The sequence below is a fragment of the Aethalodelphis obliquidens genome, unplaced genomic scaffold (assembly GCF_003676395.1).
Source record: "Aethalodelphis obliquidens isolate GAN/ISIS:26980383/991018 unplaced genomic scaffold, ASM367639v1 scaffold25, whole genome shotgun sequence".
In the NCBI taxonomy this organism is placed as follows: Eukaryota; Metazoa; Chordata; class Mammalia; order Artiodactyla; family Delphinidae; genus Aethalodelphis; species Aethalodelphis obliquidens.
Window position 1 is genome coordinate 30054949 of NW_020837969.1, and position 26100 is coordinate 30081048.

At 44.1% G+C, this 26100-nt stretch overlaps 2 protein-coding genes across 6 annotated transcripts in view; both read left to right on the top strand.

Annotated features, from left to right (window-relative positions):
• PLEKHA2 (pleckstrin homology domain containing A2) overlaps window positions 1–9219 on the top strand; it is a 57547-nt gene extending 48328 nt beyond the window's left edge. For all 5 annotated transcript variants that reach the window (XM_027122873.1, XM_027122874.1, XM_027122871.1 and 2 more), the window contains 2 exons: window positions 4796–4873; window positions 5312–9219. In XM_027122873.1, coding sequence (XP_026978674.1) covers window positions 4796–4873; window positions 5312–5674 — 441 coding nt within the window. In that variant the 3' untranslated portion in view covers window positions 5675–9219. The remainder of the gene's footprint in view (window positions 1–4795; window positions 4874–5311) is intronic.
• Window positions 9220–9421: 202 nt separating this feature from the next.
• On the top strand, window positions 9422–26065 carry HTRA4 (HtrA serine peptidase 4). Its single transcript, XM_027122878.1, is given in 12 exon segments — window positions 9422–9627; window positions 9630–9746; window positions 9749–9863; window positions 10219–10377; window positions 11108–11312; window positions 12141–12335; window positions 12749–12781; window positions 20866–20950; window positions 21461–21518; window positions 21926–22021; window positions 25539–25586; window positions 25588–26065. Coding segments are annotated over 12 exon segments (1344 nt in total). The 5' UTR covers window positions 9422–9506; the 3' UTR covers window positions 25700–26065.
• The last annotated feature ends 35 nt before the right edge of the window (window positions 26066–26100 follow it).

Here is a 26100-nt window from a genome sequence, read left to right on the forward strand (position 1 = left end):
GCAAATGTTATGATACCGGTCTCATCAGGTAATCAGAGCTCATCGGGCTGCAGTAAAACCACAGACTGCAGTGACGCATTTAATAGCCTTTGTTCCTCCCACCTCAAAAAGTGCCCTCATGGACAGGAACCCTACTTTTCCTTTTGAACCAAGCACCAGAGACACGTACACACTTAAGCAGACCAGGAAGAGAGGAAGGTGTAAGCTTGGCACTTCCCTTCTTGTTCTGTTGAGTTTCATGGCTTTTTTTCTAGTCTCTTAGTAATTCACCACAGGGTGGGTGGGTTTCAGCTCTGTGTTTTACTGGTTCATGGGGCTACCTTTGTGATGTGGTTTTAAGATAGTTTTGAGTTTTTGATGAAAGCTAAGCACAGGCTTTCCATAAAAGATAGGTATACACATACACTGTAATGTTTGCATATAATTTTTGAGGTTTCACTTAATTTCTGTTGCCAGTGGAGTCCAGTTCTTAAAACTACTAATAGAGATTTAAACTGTGATCTCAGTAATGTAATATCCTATTTCTTCTCGTGTGGGATCAGTATCTGCTTTTCTCTTTGAATAGTATATATATATATATTTTTTTTTTTTTAAATAAATTTATTTATTTTTGGCCGCGTTTGGTGTTCATTGCTGTGCACGGGCTTTCTCTAGTTGCGGCGAGCAGGGGCCACTCTTCATTGCGGTGCGCGGGCTTCTCGTTGCGGTGGCTTCTCTTGTTGCGGAACGCGGTCTCTAGGCATGCAGGCTTCAGTAGTTGTGGCATGTGGACTCAGTAGTTGTGGCTTGAGGGCTCTGGAGAGCAGGCTTAGTAGTTGTGGTGCAGGGGCTTAGTTGCTCCGCCGCATGTGGGATCTTCCCAGACCGGGGCTCGAACCCGTGTCCCTTGCATTGGCAGGCGGATTCTTAACCACTGCGCCACCAGGGAAGCCCCTTGAATAATGTTTTAAACATTAGTGAACATTAAAATAATGTTTACTACTGTTTATTATCCTCATGGCTGGGATCATTACCTAGGTTATCTGACAGAAAAATGTCCTTAAACGGAATTAGTGCATTAGGGAAGAAATGTAATTAGCAAACAATTTCTGTCTCAAATACTAAATGTTTTAAGAAAGAGATTTAATTGTTTTTCCCATCATATTAGCAAAGATTTTTTTAAAATTGTAATATTTAAAACAAAAAAAATAAAAAATAAAAGGGAATTCCCTGTCAGTCCAGTGGTTAGGACTCCACGCTTTCCCTGCCGTGGGCCCAGGTTCCCTCCCTGGTTGGGGAACTAAGATCCTGCAAGCTCGCACTGTGGCCAAAAAATAAAAAAAAGTTTTTTAACTGTAATATTTAATTCTAACAAGGGTGCATGTAATATACATACATACATATATATGTTTAAATGAAATCTATATTATTGACTAGAAATCACTCTGGCCATATATAAGAAGAGCCTTAAAAGCGTGGATACTCTGGGACTTTCCTGGCGATCCAGTGGTTAAGACTCTGCACTTCCACTGCAGGGGGCGTGGGTTCGATCCCAGGAACTAAGATCCCACATGCCATGTGGTGTGGGCCCCCCACCCTGCAAAAAAAAGCAGGCATACTCTTTAGCAACTTCCCTGGGAGCTGAAGAATCTTAAGTATGAAAAAAACTTTATACACGAAGATGTGAATAGCAGTATTGTTTATATTAGAGAATTGGAAATGATCTGAATGAATTCTAGAGGATCTGGATTCTTGTGTTTGAGTTTCCAGCTGTTAAGTCAGGTGATTCCCAGTGTTCTCTGATTCAGGATTCCTTGCTAAGTGGAGCTGGGGTGAGCACACCTAGGTTGGTTGAGTGATTACTCCTAGAGGAGTGAGTGTTTGTTGACTGTCTCAAAGGACAGTCAGATAGGTGGTCTGTGGCTTGTGGGTGGGGCGTTTTTTGCTATGGTGATAAAAGGACTAAAAGTAGCTTAAAAAGCCCTGGAAACTGACTATTGGACTGTCATCATGGGGGTCTTGCAATCTGTTTAATGAAAACGTTCCATCTCCTGTGTGATGCGGGAGACCTTTGTCTCTCCCTTAGCTCCCATCCCCATCTTTCCCTCTGTCTTCTCACATTTCCCCACCAAATCAACTTCTGTTCCCCTAGAAGGAAAATCTGTAAGAAATGCTATTCTGCTGATGGACAATTTAATTGCCACTGTCTCATTCCAATTCAAAATAGCCTTTCTTCTCCCCCAAATATGTTACCTTATTATTTTTTTTTTTTACAGAAGTTGCCTTTAATTATCTTTTGCTCATATTATTTTAATTTACTTGACAATGATGATAATTTACATGCAGAGGCTCTTTCTATATAATGCACCCCCCAGAGTTGCAACTTGCTGTCTTCTACATTACTTTTTGTTTCCAGGGTCATCTCTATAATGTAATCGACTAGTGAAGTAATTAAGAATTTGAATATGACTTTCTACATAAATTAAGAAGCATGCTGGGGCTTCCCTGGTGGTGCAGTGGTTGAGGGTCTGCCTGCCAATGCAGGGGACGCGGGTTCGTGCCCCAGTCCGGGAGGATCCCGCATGCCGCGGAGCGGCTGGGCCCGTGGGCCATGGCCGCTGAGCCTGTGCGTCCGGAGCCTGTGCTCCGCAGCGGGAGAGGCCGCAACAGTGAGAGGCCCGTGTATCGCAAAAAAAAAAAAAAAAAAAAAGCATGCTGTAATATTATTCTGCTTACAGTTGAAAACTTTTTTAATTAGCAAAGTATTCTTTTGAAACTGAGATTGGAAAATGCAATGTATAATTGGTCACTTTATCCAGAGAAAAGCAATACAACTAAGGTGAATTGAGATATAATACAGTTTTACTTTAAATTTCCTAACTGTAGAAATAGACATTAGCATTTATGGATAATGTTATTTATAATAGAAATAATTATTAATATCTTTTCAAACAACCCAAGGAATCTGAGAGACTTCAAGAAATATAGACATGTGTACAGAAATCCTTAAGAAGGCTGAAAAGAATACAATAGAAAACAGGTAGGCAGTGAAGACCTGGTCACCCTCCCGTCTGTAAACCATTTTATGGGGCTGATACACAAGCATATTAAGAAAAAGTATGTTATCTTACTTGATCCCAACAAGTTGATCCTTTAGGTAAGAATTATCCACAGTTTGAGTATGAAGAAAATGAAATTAAAAAGTTGTAGGGAGAAGGCAGCAAACATATTTATAATATTGGAATTTAAGGCTTCATCTGTGTCCCTCATATAATAATAACAACAACAACGATAATGACTAATATGAAGCCCTTTCTGTGTATTAGGCTCTTTCAAACTGCCTTACCTAAATGAGTTCATTTAATTTTTCCCAATAGTTCTACTTGTGGAACAGGTTAGCTAGCCCTGCTATCAGTAAAATACCTTCTGGAAGAATCTTGGAGACTGTGTCCTGGTTATCTTTTTAGACTAGGGATGGATTTCTCTTTCTGGGAAACCACCAGGTTGTCAGGTAACTGGGAAAAGAAAAGTCCAGGGAAGAGAGAGGGCAGGTGAATTTGCAGCTATGGTGCGTGAGAGGGGTCTCCTCCAGGGGCACCGTTGCTGCCTCTCTTTGGCCCAGCGTGCCAGGGTGTGAAACTGTTCCCCTGGTAAGTGTCCTGCACACACCTAACCAGGGAAGGTTGGTTTGGGGACAGGATGGGGTAAGCATGCAAATTTGAGGGTTTTAAAAAGACTGGTCAAGTATTACCTTGATATAATGCAAAGGGAAAGAATCATTCTAGGGATGGGGAGAGTGAGGGGTATATGTGGAGAATTTTGCAGGCCAGTGTGTGTGATGTTTGCATTCATGTATGCACGGGCATGCAAATGCACGCTGGTAATTTTGGGTGGCTCTGTCAGGGGAAGGTGCAGGGCGACAGAGATAGGTTAACTAATAAAACGTTTCTGGAGGTCAAGGCTTCATTCAGTCTTGGTCCCATCTGTGTGCCTGGTACCTGATGTCACGTGTCACCCTGAGTAAGGTCTCGGTAAATGTTTGCCAGGTTCACTTGGATTCAGCTCCTGTAAATCTGGAAAGCACTGAGAATTCCCAGGGCTCTACCTACTGTGGCTTGGCTTCTGATTTTCCTCTTTCTTCACAGAGCCGCTGCTGCCCCCTTCTGGGGTTGCTCGGTATTTCTGAGGGAAGAACTTTTTAAGGCCTCGGCTGTGTGCCCTCCCTGCATGTTGGTGAGCTTGGTGCTGCAAGTCTAGCAACTCTTGAGGCCTGGATGGGACTCAGGACAGACCCAGATCACTTGTGCTTTGAGAGAAGCCCTATTCCTGGAGAAACCACCTGTCTGGGAGGATTTGGTTTTAATGGGACTGGAGCTGAAAGTGGGATCATTTGTTGGGATAGCTGTGGTAGAAGGATGACTGCACTGGGTGTCAGGAGAACTGGAATCTAGACCAGCCCTAAACCTTGGGCTCTGGCTTTCTGGGCTTCATTTTCCTTTTCTGTAAAACAGGGGGTGAGGCCAGGCCGATTGTGTTCCAGAGGGGGTGAGGGACTTCAGTAGGGATGGGCCTCTAAGCTCTCCCTCTGTCACGACCTCTGCCCTACTTTGAGCCCTTTTATTTATGGGGTGACAAATATGATTTTTCTGGGGAAAAAAATGTCCTCAGAAGTCCGAAAGCCACTGGCCTGGATGGTCTCTGAGATCCCTTCCAGCTCTAACGGTGTGATTTTACGAACTTAGCATTGAGTCACAGGCGTGAAAGCTGAAATCACAGCGCCAGACGTGTCTCTGTAAGTGTGGTGGGTGTTTTGCAGGCAGACAGTCCAGAAGACATGCACAGCTGGATTAAGGAGATCGGGGCAGCTGTCCAGGCCCTCAAGTGCCACCCCAGAGTAAGTCACTTCCTTCCTGTTCACAGTCACTGTCAAGCTCGTGATGAGTTGTCCCGAGTGGGTGGGTTTTATTTGGTGATGTAGGGAAGCAGCCCGGTGCCCAGATGCAGTTGAAGCCCCGGGCTGTCTTGCTTGTTTTTCTCTTTTGACTGGTTTGGGTACAGATTTTTATTTTTTGTTTTTTTTCAGTAGTTGGAGGAAGTGAGGTAGGGTTGGATAGAGAACCAGAGCTTCCGATGTGTCCTGCACATCTCCCTGCCAGGCAGACCTTGACACTTCTGGGGTGAATGCCGCTGGCCGTATTTAATTTCTGTAGACGCGTGTCTCTGGGCCTGTGAGGGTGGTGATCCTGGAGGGGGTCCTCTTCCTGGGACCTTGGGATAAACATTGTCAGGAAAACTCTTACTTTCCTCTTTTTCCCGCCTTTTATTTTTGTAGGAAATGTCCTTTTCTCGATCCATTTCTCTGACCCGCTCTGGAAGCTCCAGCCTCTCAGGGGGGCCCAACTCTGTCTTGTGCAGAGGGCGGCCGCCTCTGGAGGAGAGAAGGGCCCTCTGCAAAGCCCCCTCCGTGGCTTCCTCCTGGCAGCCTTGGACACCTGTCCCCCAGGCTGGGGAAAAGCTGCTGCCCACTGAAGAGACTCCTGAGGACTCTTTCTTCATGCCTCGACTTGGGGAGAGCAGTACTTCTGGGGTGCTGCCCAGCTCCCGGATAAGGCACAGATCGGAGCCCCAGCACCCCAAGGAGAAGCCATTTGTGTTCAACCTCGATGATGAAAACATACGGACCTCTGATGTGTGATGAGGCGCAGTGCCCAGGAGGGAAGGGGAGGACTCAGATGTCCAAGGGGCCGTGACTCAGTTTCTCCACCTGCTGGAGGACAGTCGGAGGCCTTCCTGGCACTCACATCCCTGTGGAGCTCTCTTGGGGGAGGGGAGCATCCAGCTGTTTTTTTTTTTTTTTTTTTAAATCAATGCAGTGTTTTTAATTCGGGAAAGTCACCAGGTTAGACCTGTAGGCTTGCTCAGTGGAGAGCAGGGTGCCTCTTACCTTGACTCTTCCATGGTCCACCTGGTGAGCGGAGGTTGGAAATCCAATTTCATCCCTAACCAAGTTTTTGTTCCTTGTCCTTGTCTTATTAGTTTCTTCCCTTTGTTTTCAGGCCGGGTGCAGAACCTTGAGGCCAGTCATCTGGTTTTATCCTATTGCTGTTCATTGGCTGAAGTTTGACTGTGAAGTAGGAGGGTGGGAACTCACCCAACTGAAACTGGGGGAAGCAGTGGGGGACACCCAGGCTCCAGCTTGGCCGGGATACATTCTGAGGGGAGGTGTTAAAATCTGGGCGCTGGTCGTGGGGGGGCCCTGAATGTCGACCAGGGCAGATTCCCCCAACCTCCAGGGGACCTCCATAGGGGAAGAAATAGGGACTTCTTGTAAGGAATGGGAGAATGCACTCCCTACCCCAGTGCATCAGCCAGTTTCGGGAATTACTCTGTTCTCTTTGAGATGTTCTTTCACCCCAAATACTGTCGCTGTGAGAGACAGACCTGCCCACCCTGTTGCTGTGTCAGGCCCTTAGGATAGGTTTATCAGTGTTCAGTGCTGAGAACAGAACAGACATTGCCCTTGATACGGCGTTACTTGGAATGTGTGGAGGGTTGATGAGTGTATGATAATTCACTTGTGTGATACATCACATCTGTATTTTAGAGTTTGAGAGTTGCTTTAAAGCAGGTGCTGGGAAGAGATGGTGTTGAGTTCATCCAGCTAAAAATTTTTGATCCATGTTTTCCAGACAGAAGAAAAGGTCTCTTTTCGCAAAGACAGATGATCTTGGGTTCTTGCCTCTCAGCTCTTCTTTCGTGGGCCGACAGTAGTCTGATTTGAAGTGCTGTATATTGTATACCTTGGCAGATTTGCTTTCTTTCTGTTCTTTGTGTTGCCCTTTGGGTGATGCCTCGTGTCTGTACTTGCATGATGAAATCTTGTCGTCTGACGAGGTCCTATGTTCATAACAGTGAGGAGATAACAAAGATCATCTTGAGAGATATTTATATCTTTAATAAAATAGAAACTGTGCAGAGAAACATTGATTTACAGCCTATGCATTGCTGGTTAGAGATTTCCCAGGTAGAAGAGCATAGATTGTATTTCCCATCCCGTATTTTAGGATGTACCTTCTTCCATTTGACAAGAGATCCTATTTCCAGGGTCCCTGGGAGAAATTATCTGTCCAGCTTATGTGGTGAACTGCTACCAAGGTTCCCTAAAGGGAGGGAGCTTAACTCAGTTCTATCTAGAACTCTTTATCAGCTAGATCAGTTAATTTTGTCTTTAAATTAAGAATTAACGAGTAGAGGAGGAGACTGTGATCAGAAAATCCTTAGTGGCTTGAGGGAAATCTTCTGTTTGTTTCGGGCAGTGTAGTTTCCTTGAAGACTGTGTCAGGTTGAGAACTTTTCTTGACCGTACTTCTTTGGAGATAACTTTCACTTAAATTGTTTGCCCTAGTGGTCCTGATATAAAAAAGGAAATCTACTCTAGATTTCTCTCTCTCTCTCTTTTTCCCCTCTTTTCTGCAGCCTCCTGTATACTTTTGTCCTTAGAAATCCCTGGTTTGGAGATTATTTATTTATGAGTGATCAAGGTGATAACATACTTCAAGTAGCCTGGTTTCAAGAAGCCATTACGAATTCTTAAAGTTCTTTGTCTCAGGTTTCATCTTCAGATTTTCCTCAAGAAAATTCTTTGGCTAGGTGAAAGAAAGTGCACAGAGATATGGAACTAACAAAGATAAATTAGGACCTTTTGAGATCTCTGTAAACATTCCCTGACTCATGGAAAGATGTCATCTCCTGGTGTTTAACTTGTGAAAATCTACCCATTTCTTCCTCTTTTAAATCAACTCTCTGCTCGATTACTACTGCTAAATTAATTGGCCATTATGGTAAGCTGATCTGTTTCTTATTCAGTAAGGTTTATTTTGAGAATGTATTAAATTAAACATACTTATAAATCCAGATTATATTATCATAATAGAGGGGAAACAAGGATTCTAGTTGGCAGATACTTGGGAATTCCAAGTTAGAGTGTTGTTAATGTAGTTCCAACACCAGATAAATATAATTACCTTCAATGAAGCTTAGAGGCATTCTCATTGCCAAATCTTATTTCAGAATTCCTTTCGTGTTCATATTTCTTAGCTTCTGGTTAATTTCACATCACACCTTTTAATGTCACTACACATGTGAGCCAAAGATGGTGCATATACGACCAAAGCATTTGGTTTCAAATGTGAAAAATGGAACCAAATGGAAAAAACAAGGAGGGGATGCAATATCGATTAGTAGTTAAGTGCATAGGCTCTGGAATAAATCTGTTTTTTTTTTTAAAAACAGGAACCAAAAAAGGTACTGCATTTTTTTGTGTGTGTGGAATAAAAACGTTCTCTGAGTTGTGCTGTCTTCATAAGACTTTTGACATGGTCTTGACCCACTGTGTGTAACAGCTTCAGGTGTCTCCCCATAGGTGAACTATTATTGTCCACTGTTCTTGAAAGTTAAGGAATTGCTTGCTCAGGGTCAGCTGATGGCTGGTGAACGTAGTTTGGCCTTTTGCATTCTGTGAGATGACAGTTCGTACTAAGGTGTCCATCAGGTAAAGCGATCTCAGGTGAAAATTGCAGAGTTACACATCTGTTTCTGAATAGAATGCTGAGCTCCCATGAGAAAGAGTCCAACTTCATAGTTCACTTGAAGCAGAAGGTGGTTTGTTGTTTTATTTTTTTCCCCTGAATGTAACTGTGCTCTGATATGGTCTGAAAGGATCCAATAAATAAGTGGCAGATTCAGTAGTTGGGCAGTGGGATTTGATATGTTTCTTTTCACTGTTAACCAGATAAATAGGCATAAGGAAGTAGCAGAGTGTTGGAAACGAGTTTCCCAAATTAGCTTTGTTTATAAAGTTTGAACATGTCAGAAACAGACAGATTTATTACATCTTTTCTACCAATGTCACTTTTTTCCCTCAGTCCCTTCTTCTCTCTGTTACTGCCTGCAGTAGTGAATTACAGTCACTCATGCTTGGTAGAGTTTCAATAAAGAGATTATTTGGCCCCAAAACATATTGTTTGACCCCTTCCCCCGCTGCTCCCCAAGGTGTAGCATGATTCTGTGTTTTGAACCAGTATGTTTCAGCTGTGAAATGCACTTGTAGGCTGAGCTGAGTGCATGGAAACTCTTACGCTTCTCATTTTAAGCGATCTCCTACTTGGTATGTAGCAAAAAATAATTTTCTAAAACTGTTTTGTCGCTTGTTTTGTAATAAAAACCATGTGAAATACTGAAGTAGGTTGTGTGTTTTCCTAACTCTGATCGTCTGTCCCTGGGTGGGTGAGTTGTCAGTCTGCCCCCGTTCTTGGTGTTCTGAATTCCACGAGGTGGGGGAAGGTCCGGGACGCGGGGCGGGGTGGGGAACCGGTGTGTGTGGAGAGGGCTGCCAGGTTCTGCCCCTTAAAGTCGGGGGCTGAAGGAGGCGGCATCCCAGTCCGGAGAAAGCGTTGCTCGTCTGAGAGCAGCTGCGGGTCCAGAGGAGAGTCCGCGGGAAAGTGGGAAGGAAGGAGGAAGGGAGCGGGATGACGAGACCCCTGCTGCGGCCCGCCGGGCTCGGACCGTTCGTCCTGACGTGGCTGCCGCTGCCCGCGTCTCCGGGGAAAGGAGTCCAGGCCAGGAGGGCCAGGCCCGCGCCGCCGTGCCCGCCACTGCGCCCCCTGCTCGGCGGGGGACGGCCCCGGGGCTCGACCGCTGCGGGGGCTGCCGCGTCTGCGCCGCGGCCGAGGGCGAGGCCTGCGGCGGGGCGCTCGGCCGGCCGTGCGCCGCCCGCGCCCCGGCTCCTCGGCGGCGGGGGACGGCCGCACCTACCCCAGCCTGTGCGCGCTCCGCGCCGAGAACAGCGCCGTGCGCCTCCGTGGCGCGCTCCCGGCAGTGGCGGTGCGGAAGCGGGGGACTGTGGAGCCCCAGATGAGCGGAGGGCCGTGCGCTCTCCGCGCCCTCTTCAGGAGCGAGTTCCGTTCGCGCGGTTCTCCCTGCTGCATCGCCAGAGCGATTCAACGCCTCCTAGGTACTGATTTTCTTCCCTCCTTGGGTGTCCGGTTACCGGTTCCCATGTGGTTGCTCCCCAATTTCCTCCCTATAGCTGGTGGCCGCCGTCTTCCCTTTTATTTTCAAATCGGGGTGACAGGTCTGGTCTCATGCGACCGCAGTGAATACACAGTGGGAGACCGAAGAGAGGAGGGGGAGGGAAAGCGGAGAGAGAGGGAGGAGAGAGGTGATGCCTGATGCGGTCAGGCAGCGAGGGTCGTCCCCCACCCCCACCCCCGCCCAAAGAATGGAGCATCTCTTTGCGGGGACCAGAAGCGCAGGCTGGCTCAGGAGCAAGTACAACTTCATCGCCGCCGTGGTGGAGACGGTGGCCCCGTCCGTGGTCCACTTACAGCTGTTCCGCGGGTAAAGGAGGTCGGAGGAGGACGTAAGCTCCCCGGGCTAACTGTTCCCGAGCGCCTCCCTGCTCCTGGCCCCGCGCAACCACTCTCCCAGCACAATTTAGTTGTAAACACCACGGTGAGGAAATCAGACGGCTCAAAGAGGTTGCATAGCCTGTTGGTCGTTTAGCCAAAGAGCAGAGACACAAGGATTCTGACTTCCAAGTCTGGGCTACTCCTCTCTCTCAGACAAGTTCAAGGTCAGAGGTAAGAGCCAGAAGGCACCTTGATGGTGATCATTGCCCAGCCCCTTCTTTTGCATGTAAGGAATCCCAAACCCAGAGAGCAAGAGAAACTTGTCCTATGTCACAAGGCCAGTTAGTAGTGGAACCTAAGCCGGGACCAGACTTCTCTGACTCCCTCCCTGCCTGGGTGCTGGATAATGTAGCACTAGGTCCACTTTTGCCCCCAGTATTACGATTAGGTTAGTCGTCTTTGAAGCAGAGGGGTGCTGCTTTTCCTGGAAAAGCAGAGTTGGAATCAGCTCTCAGTCCTGTTTCCAAGAGACGGCCAGGACATTGAACACAGAGTCTAATTACATGTGGAGAGAATGAAAACAGGCAGGGAAAAGTAAAATGTCTGAGGAAACTGTGGTGGAAGAATGTTTCATAAATGCCAGGTTCCCATGCTTCCGGACTATGGCGGATGCCCTGATTTGCCCGCCTTTTGCTTATGCTGTTGTCTTGCTGAGACAGGTCGCCTCTCAGCAGTGAGGATATTCCTGCATCCAGTGGCTCTGGGTTCATAGCATCTGAGGATGGGCTTATTGTTACCAATGCCCACGTCCTCACGAACCAGCAGCGGATCCAGGTGGAGCTCCAGAGCGGGGTCCAGTATGAAGCCACTGTCAAGGACATTGACCATAAATTGGATCTTGCCCTGATTAAAACTGAGCCAAATGTGAGTCTGCGATCCAAGGATTTTCATCAACTTGCTGATATTTTCTTCCCCACCCCACCACATGTCTTTTCTCCCTGGCATATACTTTTTTTTTTTTTTCTAGTTTGCTTTTTTTCTATTCTTCACTCCTTCTTTTGTTTATTTTCTTCCATGCCTGTCTGTATGTCTGTAACAATTTTTATTAACTACCCAGCTGTCTTTTTTTCTCCTTCAGTTCCTTCTTCAACAGATGCTGCTTCTGGGAAACTTATTTCTCTGCTTGTCTCAGAACACCGGAAATGATTGTAATGGATTCAAAGCTGCTAAGGAGTGCTTTGAGTTCCTTGCTATACGAAGTGTGGTCTGCACCCCAGCAGCATTGACATCATCTGAGAATTTTTTAGAAATACAGAAACTCAGACCCTACCCAGGTCTACTGATCACTGGGAGATTCATATGCACATTAAGGAGAAGCACTGCTTTGGGTGACCTCCTTTCTGTTCGTGGCTTATTAACTTTGTAAACTTCTGAGCTGGAATGGTGCTAAGTAAATTGCTAATGTCAGTTTATGTGCATCAGTTACTTCACTGGCGGTTTACTTATTGTAATTTCTACAAGCAATAATTTTAGATTTTTAGAGATGATCCCTATCATCTTAACAGGTGAGAGTTTAGTGGTAGTTGGAGTGTAAGGAGGAAGACTCAGGCAGTTGTAGAAACTAGGTGGGTGGGTGATTCTTGCATTATAAATGCCGAAATGGTGGAGACCATGTCATATATGGATTGTATACAAATGCTGATTGATTCCAGTTTTAATTTGTCCATCTGGTCCCTCCTCACCCACGTGCAGACTGAACTTCCTGTATTGCTGCTGGGAAAGTCATCTGACCTGTGAGCTGGCGAGTTCGTGGTGGCCTTGGGTAGCCTGTTTTCACTGCAGAACACAGGGACGGCAGGCACTGTCAGCGCCACACGGCGAGAGGGCAAAGAGCTGGGGCTGAAGGATTCAGGCGTGGACTATATCCAGACGGATGCCATAATTAATGTAAGTCACAGGGGTAGGCTGTCCTCAGCCCATAAGATACTGGCAATGCGGTGAGAAGAACACTTCAGGGGGCCTTCTTTTCCCTTTGGCCTTTCGGGGATGTCCAGAGATCAGGTCTATCCTCATGAGAGGTACGGAATGCCACGCTGTTAGAGGTGAGCCTGTTTGATGTGATAACTGGATGGTCTCCTAGGGTCTGTCGCAGAGATCACTGCTTCCGTAGGAGGTGGCGGTCCTCTTGCTGTTGTTCTTTACCTGCACCGACTTCGGAGATGATCATGATGGGGCCCAATTTCGCCTGCCCTGGGGAAACGGGCTCACTAGGGCAGGCTGTTTTTGGGAAACCTCTTTGGGAACTATATATAGATGACTGGGAGAAAAGTACTGATGGCTTTTTCAAATTCTGTCTTCAGCATGGGAATTCTGGGGGGCCTCTGGTGAATTTGGTAAGTGACCACTTTCCTCGCTGCTTCACGCTGCTGCTTAACTTTCAAAAACCTGACAAATTTCATGATGCAGACTGGGATGTCGCTCTTGTGCGGAGATGTGTGGTACGATGCTTTTCTATTATTGCATCTTAAGTAAAGGGCTAGGAAAAATGTAAGATCTGTGATGGATTTGTCCTCTTGGCATGTGAGCTCCTCCAGCCGAGGGGGTCAGGGTTTCCTTAACACCTACTTACATCTCTTCAGTGTGCTTTCTACTTTCATTGGGTACTTTAAAAAGTCCTGGGTACTAAACCCAAATTATGTCAAATGACAACTGTACTATGTAATGTATATCCTTGAAGACCCCCTGCTTCTGCATGTGAAGAACTAAGTCTCATTCCAAAGTGCTAATTTAGTATTGACCTGCTTAGAGACGACAAAAAAGCCACAACAACAATCCGTTGCTCTGTCATGTATTTAATTCTTAAATTTTATTTAACGTCCCTAATGGAAATGCCAGGGTTTCTAGTTGCTCAGATACAACAAGAGAGCAGTGCTGTTTGACACACGGCCTGTGATCATGCTCTCTGAGTCCCTTGAGCTGATTGTTTCTGGCTTCTCTTCACATATTACATTTGCTTGTCGGAGGAGGAATTGTGTGTGAAATCACTGAGCGCTTTTTATTCCTAACATTTTTTTTTTCACATCTTCATTGGAGTTTCAATGCTTTACAATGATGTGTTAGTTTCTGCTGTATAACAAAGTGAATCAGCTATATGTATACATATATCCCCAAATCCCCTCCCTCTTGCGTCTCCCTCCCACCCTCCCTATCCCACCCCTCTAGGTCGTCACAAAGCACCGAGCTGATCTCCCTGTGCTCTGCAGCAGTTTCCCACTAGCCATCCATTTTACATTTGGTAGTGTATATATGTCCATGCCACTCTCTCACTTAATTCCAGCTTCCCCTTCCCCCCCGTGCCCTCAAGTCTGTTCTCTACATCTGCGTATGTATTCCTGCCCTGCCACTAGGTTCATTAGTACTGCTTTTTAAAATTCCATATTTTTTGGATTCCATATATACATGTTAGCATATGGTATTTGTTTTTCTTCTTTCTGACTTACTTCACTCTGTATGACAGATTCTTGGTCAATCCACCTCACTACAAATAACCCAGTTTTGTTTCTTCTTATGGCTGAGTAATATTCCATTGTATATATGTGCCACATCTTCTTTATCCAGTCATCTGTTGATGGACATTTAGGTTGCTTCCATGTCCTGGCTATTGTAAATAGAGCTGCAATGAACATTGTGGTACATGTCTCTTTTTGAATTATGGTTTTCTCAGGGTATATGCCCAGTAGTGGGATTGCTGGGTTATATGGTAGTTCTATTTTTAGTTTTTAAAGGAATCTCCATACTGTTCTCCATAGTGGCTGTATCAATTTACATTCCCACCAAAAGTGCAGAAGGGTTCCCTTTTCTCCACACCCTCTCCAGCATGTATTGTTTGTAGATTTTTTGATGATGGCCATTCTGACCGGTGTGAGGTGATACCTCATTGTAGTTTTGATTTGCATTTCTCTAATGATTAGTGATGTTGAGCCTCTTTTCATGCATTTGTTGGCCATCTGTATGTCTCCTTTGGAGAAATGTCTATTTAGGTCTTCTGCTCATTTTTGGATTGGGTTGTTTGTTTTTGTGATATGGAGCTGCATGAGCTGCTTGTATATTTTGGAGATTAATGCTCTGTCAGTTGCTTCATTTGCAAATATTTTCTCCCATTCTGAGGGTTGTATTTTCGTCTTGTTTATGGTTTCCTTTGCTGTGCAAATTTCATTAGGTCCCATTTGTTTATTTTTGTTTTTATTTCCCTTATTCTAGGAGGTGGGTCAGAAAGGATCGTGCTGTGATTTATGTCATAGAGTGTTCTGCCTGTGTTTTCCTCTAACAGTTTTATAGTGTCTGGCCTTACATTTAGGTCTTTAATCCATTTTGAGTTTATTTGTGTGTATGGTGTTAGGGTGTGTTCTAATTTCATTCTTTTACATGTAGCTGTCCAGTTTTCCCAGCACCACTTATTGAAGAGGCTGTCTTTTCTTCATTGTATATTCTTGCCTCCTTTGTCAGAGATAAGGTGACCATATGTGCGTGGATTTATCTCTGGGCTTTCTATCTTGTTCCATTGATCTATATTTCTGTTTTTGTGCCAGTACCATACTGTCTTGATTACTGTAGCTTTGTAGTATAGTCTGAAGTCAGGGAGCCTGATTCCTCCAGCTCTGTTTATCTTTCTCAAGATTGCTTTGGCTATTCGGGGTCTTTTGTGTTTCCATACAAATTGTAAAATTTCTTGTTCTAGTTCTGTGAAAAATGCCATTGGTAGTTTGATAGGGATTTCATTGAACCTGTAGATTGCTTTGGGTAGTGTAGGCATTTTCACAATATTGATTCTTCCAATCCAGGAGGATGGTATCTCTCCATCTGTTTATGTTATCTTTGATTTCTTTCATCAGTGTTTTATAGTTTTCTGAGTACTGGTCTTTTGCCTCCTTAGGTAGGTTTATTCCTAGGTATTTTATTCTTTTTGTTGCAGTGGTAAATAGGATTGTTTCCTTAATTTCTCTTTCTGATCTTTCGTTGTTAGTGCATAGGAATGCAAGAGATTTCTGTGCATTAATTTTGTATCCTGCAACCTTACCAAATTCATTGATTAGTTCTAGTAGTTTTTTGGTGGCATCTTTAGGATTTCCTATGTTTAGTATCATATCATCAGCAGACAGTGACAGTTTTACTTCTTCTTTCCCAATTTGTATTCCTTTTATTTCTTTTTCTTCTCTGATTGCTGTGGCTAGGACTTCCAACACTATGCTGAATAACAGTGGTGAGAGTGGGCAGCCTTGTCTTGTTCCTGATCTTAAAGGAAATGCTTTCAGTCTTTTACCATTGAGAATGATGTTGGCTGTGGGTTTGTCATATATGGCTTTTATTATGTTGAGGTAGGTTCCTTCTATGCCCACTTTCTGGAGAGTTTTTTTTCTTTTTTAATAAATTTATTTATTTATTTATGTTTTGGCTACAATGGGTCTTCCTTGCTGTGCATGGGCTTTCTCTAGTTGTGGCGAGCGTGGGCTACTCTTTGTTGCAGTGCATGGGCTTCTCATTGCGGTGGCTTCTCTTGTTGCAGAGCACGGGCTCTAGGTGCGCTGGCTTCAGTAGTTGTGGCATGCGGGCTCAGTAGTTGTGGCTTGCTGGCTCTAGAGCGCAGGCTCAGTAGCTGTGGTGCACGGACTTAGTTGCTCTGCGGCATGTGGGATCTTCCCAGACCAGGTCTCGAACCCGTGTCCCCTGCACTGGCAGGCGGATTCTTAACCACTGCACCACCAGGGAAGCCCTGGAGAGTTTTTTTTATCATAAATGGGTGTTGAATTTTGTCAAAAGCTTTTTCTGCATCTATTGAGGTGATCATATGGTTTTTATTCTTTAATTTGTTATATGGTGTATCACATTGATTGTTTTGCGTATATTGGAGAATCCTTGCATTCTGGGATAAATCCCACTTGATCATGGTGTATGATCCTTTTAATATGCTGTTGGATTCTGTTTGCAATATTTTGTTGAGGATTTTTGCATCTATGTTCATCAGTGATATTGGCCTGTAGTTTCCTTTTTTGTGACATCTTTGTCTGGTTTTGGTATCAGGGTGATGGTGGCCTCGTAGAATGAGTTGGGGAGTGATCCTCCCTCTGTTATATTTTGGAAGAGTTTGAGAAGGATAGGTGTTAGCTCTTCTCTAAATGTTTGATAGAATTTGCCTGTGAAGCCATCTGGTCCTGGGCTTTTGTTTGTTGGAAGATTTTTAATCACAGTCTCATTTTCAGTGCTTGTGATTGTTCTGTTTATATTTTCTATTTCTTCCTGGTTCAGTCTCAGAAGGTTGTGCTTTTCTAAGAATTTGTCCATTTCTTCCAGGTTGTCCATTTTATTGGCATATAGTTGTTTGTAGTCATCTCTCATGATCCTTTGTATTTCTGCAGTGTCAGTTGTTACTTCTCCTTTTTCATTTCTAATTCTGTTGATTTGAGTCTTCTCCCTTTTTTCTTGATGAGTCTGGCTAACGGTTTATCAATTTTGCTTATCTTCTCAAAGAATTAGTTATTGATCTTTGCTATTATTTCCTTCACTTCTTTTTTATTTATTTCTGATCTTATCTTTATGATTTCTTTCCTTTTGCTGACTTTGGCTTTTTTTTGTTCTTCTTTCTCTCATTGCTTTAGGTGTAAGGTTCGGCTGTTTATTTGAGATGTTTCTTGTTTCCTGAGGTAGGCTTGTGTTGCTATAAACTTGCCTCTTAGAGCTGCTTTTGCTGCATCCCATGGGTTTTGGCTCGTCGTGCTTTCGTTGTCATTTGTCTAGGTAGTTGTTGATTTCCTCTTTGATTTCTTCAGTGAGCTCTTGGTTATTTAGCAGCGCACTGTTCAGCCCTCATGTGTTTGTGTATTTTACTGTTTTTTTCCTGTAATTGATTTCTAATCTCATAGCATTGTGTTCAGAAGTGATGCTCTATATGATTTACATTTTCTTAAATTTTCCAAGGTTTGACTTGTGACCCAAAATGTGACGGGAGAAGGTTCCATGTGCACTTGAGAAGAAACTGTATTCTTCCTCTTTTGGGTGGAATGTCCTAAAAATATCAATTAAGTCTTTCTGTTCTGTTGTGTCATTTAAAGCTTGTGTTTCCTTATTTATTTTCTGTTTGGATGATCTGTCTATTGGTGTAAGTGGGGTGTTAAAGTCCCCCACTATTATTGTGTTACTGTCGATTTCTCCTCATATGGCTGTTAGCATTTGCCTTATGTACTGAGATGCTCCTATGTTGGGTACATAAATATTTATAATTGTTACGTTTTCTTCTTGGATTGATCTCTTGATCATTATATAGTGTCCTTCCTTATCTCTTGTAACAGTCTTTATTTTAAAGCCTATTTACTCTAATATGAGTATTGCTGCTCCAGCTTTCTTGTGATTTCCATTTGCATGGAATATCTTTTTCCATCCCCTCATTTTCAGTCTGTATGTGTCCCTAGGTCTGAAGTGGGTCTCTTGTAGACAGCATTTATAAGGGTCTTGTTTTTGTATCCATTCAGCCAGTCTATGTTTTTTGGTTGGAGCATTTAATCCATTTACATTCAAAGTGATTATCGATATGTTCCTATTACCATTTTCTTAATTGATTTGTGTTTGTTTTTGTGGGTCTTTTTCTTCTCATGTGTTTCCCGCTTAGAGAAGTTCCTTTAGCATTTGTTTTAAAGCTGGTTTGGTGGTGCTGAATTCTCTGAACTTTTGATTTTCTGTAAAGCTTTTGATTTCTCCATCAAATCTGAATGAGATCCTTGCTGGGTAGAGTAATCTTGGTTTTAGGTTTTCCCTTTCATCACTTTAAATATGTCCTGCCACTACCTTCTGGCTTGCAGAGTTTTTGCTGAAAGATCAGTTGTTAACCTTATGGGGATTCCCTTGTATGTTATTTGTTGCTTTTCCCTTGCTGCTCTTAATAGTTTTTCTTTGTATTTAATTTTTGATAGTTTGATTAATATGTGTATCGGTGTGTTTCTCTTTGGGTTTATCCTGTATGGGATTCTCTGTGCTTCCTGGACTTGACTATTTCCTTTCCCATATTAAGGAAGTTTTCAACTATAATCTCTTCAAATATTTTCTCAGACCCCTTCTTTTTCTCTTCTTCTTCTGGGACCCCTATAATTCAAATGTTGGTGTGTTTAATGTCTCAGAGGCCTCTGAGACTCTCCTCAATTCTTTTCATTCCTTTTTCTTTATTCTGCTCCCTGGCAGTTATTTCCAACATTTTATCTTCCAGCTCAGTTGTGTGTTCTTCTGCCCCAGTTATTCTGCTATTGATTCCTTCTAGAGTGTTTTTAATTTCATTTATTGTGTGGTTCTCACTGTTTGTTTGCACTTTAGTTCTTCTAGATCCTTGTGAGATGTTTCTTGTATTTTCTCCATTCTGTTTCTGAGATTTTGTATCATTTTTCCTATCATTACTCTGAATTCTTTTTCAGGTAGGTTACCTATTTTGTCTTCATTTATTTGGTCTTATAGGTTTTTACCTTGCTCCTTCGTCTGTAATATATTTTTCTGTCGTTTCATTTTTTTTTTTTTTTTATGGGTGGAGCTGTATTCCTGTTTTACTGGTTGTTTGGCCTGAGGTGTCCAGCGCTGGGGTTTGCAGGCAGTTGGATAGAGCCGGGTCTCAGAGCTGAGATGAGGACCTCCAGGAGGACTCACTCCGATAAATATTCCCTGGGGTTTGAAGTTCTCTGTTAGTCCAGTGGTTTGGACTCAGAGCAACCCCCAGCCTGGGAACCAAGATCCCACAAGACGTGTGGCATGGGAGAAAAAAAAAAAAAGAAAAAAGGAGCAATACAATAACGAAGAATAAAAAAGAAATAAAATTAGAAAGACAAAAAATATATTAGGAAAAATAAAACTATAATTGAAACAACTGCAACAAGGTAAAATAAAACCACAACAGAAAAAAGGAAAGAAAAAAAAGGGAACAAGCAAAAAGGAGAACAATAACAAAGTATAAAGAATAAAATCAGAAAACTAAAAGATTTATTAGAAAAAATAAAAATATAAATGAATCAAGGTAAAACAGAACCCCAATCTAAAAGAGGAAAAAAGAAAGAAAGAAAAACAAAAAGCCTTGGCTATGGGGGGGTGGAGTTTAGGCGGGGGTGGAACTTCAGCAGGGGCAGGGTTTAGGGTGGGGTGGGAGCTAGGCGGGTGGGAGGTGATGTTTGAGCGTGGGGCCGGGCCTAGGCGGTCGATGTTCAAGCGTGGAGCGGGGCTTCTGCTTAGGGCCTGCAGGGAAGGGGAGCACATGGAAAGGAGGGCCTCTGGAGTGTGGGGTTCGGGAGTTTGGAGGTAGGGCCCTGGGTGAGGGTGTGTGGGTGGGGTTTAGGCCCAGCACGTTGGAGGGGGTCTCCGAATGTAGAGGTAGGGCCCCGGGTGGGGGTGTAGGGGTGGGGCTTGGGCTCTGCCCGGCAGGAGGGAGGCTCCGAGGGCTGAGGATTAGGCCCGGGAGCCCAACAGGTTCCCCAGTGCCTAGGAGGACAGGGAAAGCGCTGGCTGCGTTCCCTTCCGTTCCTCCGTGCCCCTCCCCCACCATCTCCCCCAGCTGGACCCCTAACCGTGGGTGGGTCCCGCTGGGTATAGGAACTCCTTCCTTCCCCCAGTCGCCCCTCAGGGGCGCCAGTCCTGTCCCGCCTCCACTTCTCCTCCCCCTTCACTCCCCGCAAGCCCCACATCTTACCTGGTCACTGGGGGTACCTCCCGTCCCCTTAGGTGTCCATGGTCCCCCTCCAGTGCCTGGTAGGTGCCCTAGTTGTGAGGAGACGCGAATTCTGCATCCTCCTAGTCTGCCATCTTGACTCCGCCCCCTTCACTCCTAATATTGCATGTGATTTTTTATTTTTATTTTTTTTTGCATGTGATTTTTGTGCCTGCTTTTTCTCCAGTAAACAATGAGTTTACTAGAGCAGGGATGAAATGCAGAATTTCAAGCCACACTCCAGACCTATTGAATTATAATCTGTATTTTAATGTGATCGGAAGTCTCTTTTCTATCCTTCCCGTTACCTAACAAAGGCTAAGGGAAGATGAAATGCACAAAAAGGAAAGTATTTCCCACTTCATAAATTTAGTTTAGTAGAGCTTTGTTCCTAAGGTCAATTTACTGAATCTTCTGAATAGTTTCATTGAAGTGTGGCTGAAAGTCAACAGATTTTTGCCTTTTCCGTGTTTATTTTTAGTCTCATTTAAGGAATGGAAAGGCATATACTCCTTACTCTCATATCTGTCAAAATACAAACCGTGGTTCACTTTGAAAAGCAATGTAATTTGGCCAAGAAAAAAAAGAGCTCAAGATTAAAACCCAGAATTCCTCAGCAGGATTTTGCACGCCTTGGTCTGCTAAGATGCTACCTGTTGCTCGACCGTAAGTGACCCTAAGCTTCTCTCCTTCCTTTGCTTGTCAGTCTGCAGAACTGGGCTGCTGAATTGATGTCTCCTCCCTTGTCAGGATGGTGATGTGATTGGCATAAACACACTGAAGGTGACCACAGGAATCTCCTTTGCAATTCTCTTGGATTGCATTCGACAGAAAGGTAAGGGGAATTAGGAATTTTTCTTCCCCTCCTGTGCTTTTCAGGAGCCCTCAAAGGGCTCCACTGTGGTGGAGACAATCCCTTTTTTTGGCCACGCTGCGTGGCTTGTGGGATCCTAGTTCTGCAACCAGGGATTGAATCCGTGCCCCCTGCAGTGGAAGTGTGGAGCCCTAACCACTGGGAAGTCCCTGAGACAATCCTTTGAGTTCTGTAGAAAACAGTCACCGGTACTGAGCTCTGATCACGGTGATCCAGGCAGCACCTGGGGACTAGGTGCAAAACCCAGCCTGAGCTGTACCCAGAGATAGTTGGATGGAACTATTGTGGAAAGGAAAGCCCTGGGCTGGATCTGGGGAGGTGGGCCTGTGCGAGCGACAAAGGTTCTCTGAGGCATGTTTGTCTTGGCGGGCAGCCTGAAAGGGCAGCTAACATTTGAAGGATATTCTGTGACTCGGTCTGCCAAAAGGAAGGAAGGCTTTGTTAGTAACACGTTATAATTCTCCTTTCCAGGAAAGGCTGTTTCACAGAAGAAATAGTTGGTTCTGTGCATGCTGCCCCTCACTATGAAGTAAGCATGGGTGTGACCATGCCTGGGTTGTTTTTCAGAAGCACAAGCTATGGGTAGAGAGCCTGAACGGGGAAGGTAAAGCATTTGGACAGCGGCTGGCTCCTCTCGTGACTGCAGGCCCTACTTGTCACAGGGTAGGTGACTGCATCTGCTGGCACCATCACACACTGTACTTTTCAGTGGTTTCTTTCACTGTGTCCAATGGTTCTAGGCTTTGGCACAGGGAATCAGACCACCCCTGGGGAAGAATGATGGTGACCAGCTAGAGGGCATCCTTGTCCCATGTGTGTGAGCCCTGAGCAGAGCAGATAGAGTCCCCACTGACAGTTGGAGGGTTGTCCAGGGCTCAGGAGACTAATTCATTATGCTTCCTAACCTCATGGGAAAACTCTTCTGTCTCTTCTTAGCCTGCTTCAGGAAATGAAAAGGCCAGATCCACATTTCCATGATGTGACCTCTGGAGTTTTTGTATATGAGGTGATTCGAGGAACAGCTGCTGAAAGGTAAGAGCAGCTCGGGCCTCTGACCATCCTCTGTTCTCACTAGATGTGCCCTGTGGTAAATGTGTGTAGGATCTAGACTTGCCCTGTCTGATAACGGTGGGCCCTGCCTGCTGTGAGGCTACTGAACCACCTACCTGAGGGGTGGCTGGTGTGACGGAGGAACTGCATTTTTAATTTTATTTAACTTTAATTGATTTAAATACAAAAACCCAGAAGCAATGTAAAATATTCTCCCCTGAAACACACTATTTTTGTTTTGGGGAGACTGCATTTCACTTTAATAACTGCATTGTGTAAGAGATTATCATCGTATAGCAGCATATTGGGTGTGTGCTGTTTCTAGAGGATTTCAAAGACTTAGAACAGAGCGTAAAATATGTATTAATAATTATTAAACTATGATATGTTAAATGATATTTTAGGTATAGAGTTAAGTAAGATATTATTAAAATATATTTTTATATTATATATTAGTTTCATCTGTTTAAAAATTTTAAAAAGTTTAAAAATTTTTTGAATGTGGCTACCAGAAAATTTTAAATTATATATGTGGCTTACCTTACATTTCTGTTGGACAGTGCTGAGTGTACTAGTAAGGGCCCCCCTACCCCCGGCTTTTCTTTTTTTGGAAGGGATGGTTCTCTGCAGCCCAAGAATTCATGATATGAGTTCATGACATAAGTTTAATTTTGCTAGGAATTCCCAAATCTACTCTTTTGCTACCTTACTTATTAAGAATCAGAAGAATCCAGGGAGATAGGAGTTTAAGAACCTATTTTAGGTACTTTAAAACACTTTTTCTCTTTGAATTTCGGATGACAGTATCAGAGGCCAGCACTAAGGGCTTCCCTGGTGGCGCAGTGGTTGAGAGTCCGCCTGCCGATGCAGGGGACACGGGTTTGTTCCCCGGTCTGGGAAGATCCCACATGCCGCGGAGCGGCTGGGCCCGTGAGCCATGGCCGCTGAGCCTGCGCGTCCGGAGCCTGTGCTCTGCAGCGGGAGAGGCCACAACAGTGAGAGGCCCGCGTACCGCAAAAAAAAAACCAAAACCAAAACAAACAACAAACAAACAAGTACATACAGTAAATAAAGCAAAGGCAAGAGACGTTTTGAGACATTTACAGTAACTACTGTGAGACAGGGTGACTTGGCCTACAAATATTCTCCTGGTCTCTCTCTTATACTTTTTCCATATCCCTCCCTCACTGTTTTTGTTTTTTAAGAGCTCAACAATCTGCTTAGATTATGGCAACTCTTTTCATGGGAAGAATCTATAGGGTACTAACTGTTCAGAAGAGTTAAGTGTTAGGCCTCCTGTTACTAAATTTGACTCGTCACAGGCTTTTCTAGACGTTCTTGGTCCCTGCCCACCCCCCTCCCCCCCACTTATTTTTAACTTCTGGCTCAAGGCCAAAGCTATCTCTTTCAGCTCTTCAAGTCCTTGCTCCTCAAAATGTGGTCTGTAGACCAGCAGCAATAGCATCACCTAGAGCTTTTTAGAAATTCAGTGACAGGAGCACCACTGAAAAAGGATTTGAAAAAGAACTGGTATATGTATAGGTATAACTGAATCACTTTGCTGTATACCTGAAACTAACACAACCTACTCCAATATAAAATAAAAAGTTAAAAAAAAATCAGAATCTGCTTTTTAAACAAGATCTTCAGGGGATTCAGATGCACATTAAAATGTGGGTATTACTGCTTGCTTGAAGTCCCTGATAAACCACAAATCATTCTGCCGTCACCCACTTATATCTAAGAATAATGACAATAATTCCAGTAATAACAGCTGGCATTTATCAACCACTTATTATGTCAGGCATCATTTAAAGTGTCTTACGTACTTGTTCGAGCCCCCAATAATTGTGGGATACAGGTGTTATTTTACGGAAGCAGCAGCTGTGGTGCAGAGAGGTTAATGACCTTGAGAGTTACACTGTAAGTCAGAGGGCAGGGATGTGCAACCTAGCTTAGCCCCTGTATTATCCTGCTCTTGCGGCTCCTTTTGTTTCTGAGAGGCAGAGTGATTGGCAAGAAAATGGGTTTTCAAGTCTGAGAGATCCAGGATGAAACCCTACTTTAGCCTCTTACAAGCTGTGGGACACGGAAAAGGTCTTTCATCCTGCCTGAGCCCCACTTCCTCATACTTGGTGCATAGCTTGCATTCAGTAATACTTTGCAGGTTTCTTTCTCACAGAACTATCATGAATTCAGTTCTTTCTTTATGCACTGTCCCAGGCATTCCCCTGAGCTGTCCTGGTTCTCAGGCTTTCCCTGCTTTTAGTTCTATGCTCAAACTTCACATCCTCTTCCTTTAAATTTTTTTAAAAGATAAACTCTACATACCTTGGTAATCCTCCCACATTACCATTCTTCCCTGGGCTTCCCAGCTTCCAGTTTCTCTCTCTCTCTCTCTTTTTTTGGCTGCACCTCACGGCTTGTGAGATCTTAGTTCCCTGACCAGGGATCGAACTCGGGACCCTGGTAATGGGAGCACTGAGTCCTAACCACTGGACCACCAGGGAATTCCCCCCATTTCTCATAAATGGTGTCTCCTGCAGTCATTTAATTTGATTTCCAGGCTATTTTTGACTTTAAGACAGATCACCAGCATGGCTATATATTTATTCTAGTGTTTTGTATTTGGAGCTGGTTTTTGTTTCTAAAATATATATTCTACGTGAAGCAAATATGTTGGAGGCTGAGTATAATCACAACTTTGAGGAAAAGGAGCCTAGAACCAGAGTCTTAAATATTTAGACCTTGGTGACTGGTTTTTGACTTACTGGAAGCTGCTACTGTAGTGCAGCTCAGCATACCCTCCAGGTCCATAAACTATGGGTGAAGATGGGGCAAGTAAGTGGGCTGTCAACATCAAACTGATTAGAGTGTAACTGTCTGGAAAAATATATATTGCTTGGGCTTTTCACGTTTGTTGGTAAGGCCGAGTGTATGCTTCAGGTTAAGTGAGGTCAGGGATTAATAGAAATGAAAAGCTGAACCCCCTATTGCAAACCAAATCTCATATATGGGAGGAGCAAACTTCTTATACATTATTCTGGTAAAATATTAATTTTGGAAAGGCAAATAGGGTTGTTGTCCTCCAGTGATCTTGCAGAATACATTAGAGCAGGCCTTACATTTGGAAGGATGGAGGCTACTTCAGGTTTCCTGGTCTGTATGATTTTTTTTTTTTTTTTTTTTTGCTGTACGCGGGCCTCTCACTGTTGTGGCCTCTCCCGTTGTGGAGCACAGGCTCCGGATGCGCAGGTTTAGCGGCCATGGCTTATGGGCCCAGCTGCCCCACGGCATGTGGGATCTTCCCGGACCGGGGCACGAACCCGTGTCCCCTGCATCGGCAGGCGGACTCTCAACCACTGCGCCACCAGGGAAGCCCATGGTCTGTATGTTTAATGCCAGCAAAATGGTAGTGTCCTAAGAGACAGACATTAAATTCTAGATGCGGATAAGTAAAACTCTTACAGTTTCATGGTCCTTTCTTCTCCCCTCCCAGCTCTGGGTTGAGAGACCATGATGTAATAGCATAAACGGACAACCTGTCACACGACAACCGACGTGATTGAAGCTGTTAAGGCCAATGATTCCCTTTCTATCCTGGTTCGTTGGAGAAGTCAAACGTTGATCCTGACAGACACACCTGAAATAATCAATTAAGTGTCCTGCTTTAAAAAGAAATGATCTAACAAAACCAAAGCTTTATTACCTGGTTTGTATTGAAGATGTGCCAAAGATGGCAAGGGGTTTTAGGATCTGTTTCTTAATAAAGGAAAATGAATGCTTTAAAACACAAATACACACACTCTGGAACCATTAGGTTGGGGGTGTTATAACTGCTGCTGAGAAGCATTCCTAAGGCAAGTGGAAGAAGGACATGGTGCCAGGAAGTCTGGGGAGCTGATAAAATTTTATTTAAAGACAGGAAACAACTGAAAACAGGCAGAGTTTCTAGTTTAACCTTGACAAAAAGGACGCTTCAGTATTTAAAAACTTCTCTATAGCCACAAACTGGATATAACACAAATATACACAAACAAATAGATCTATCTACCAAATAT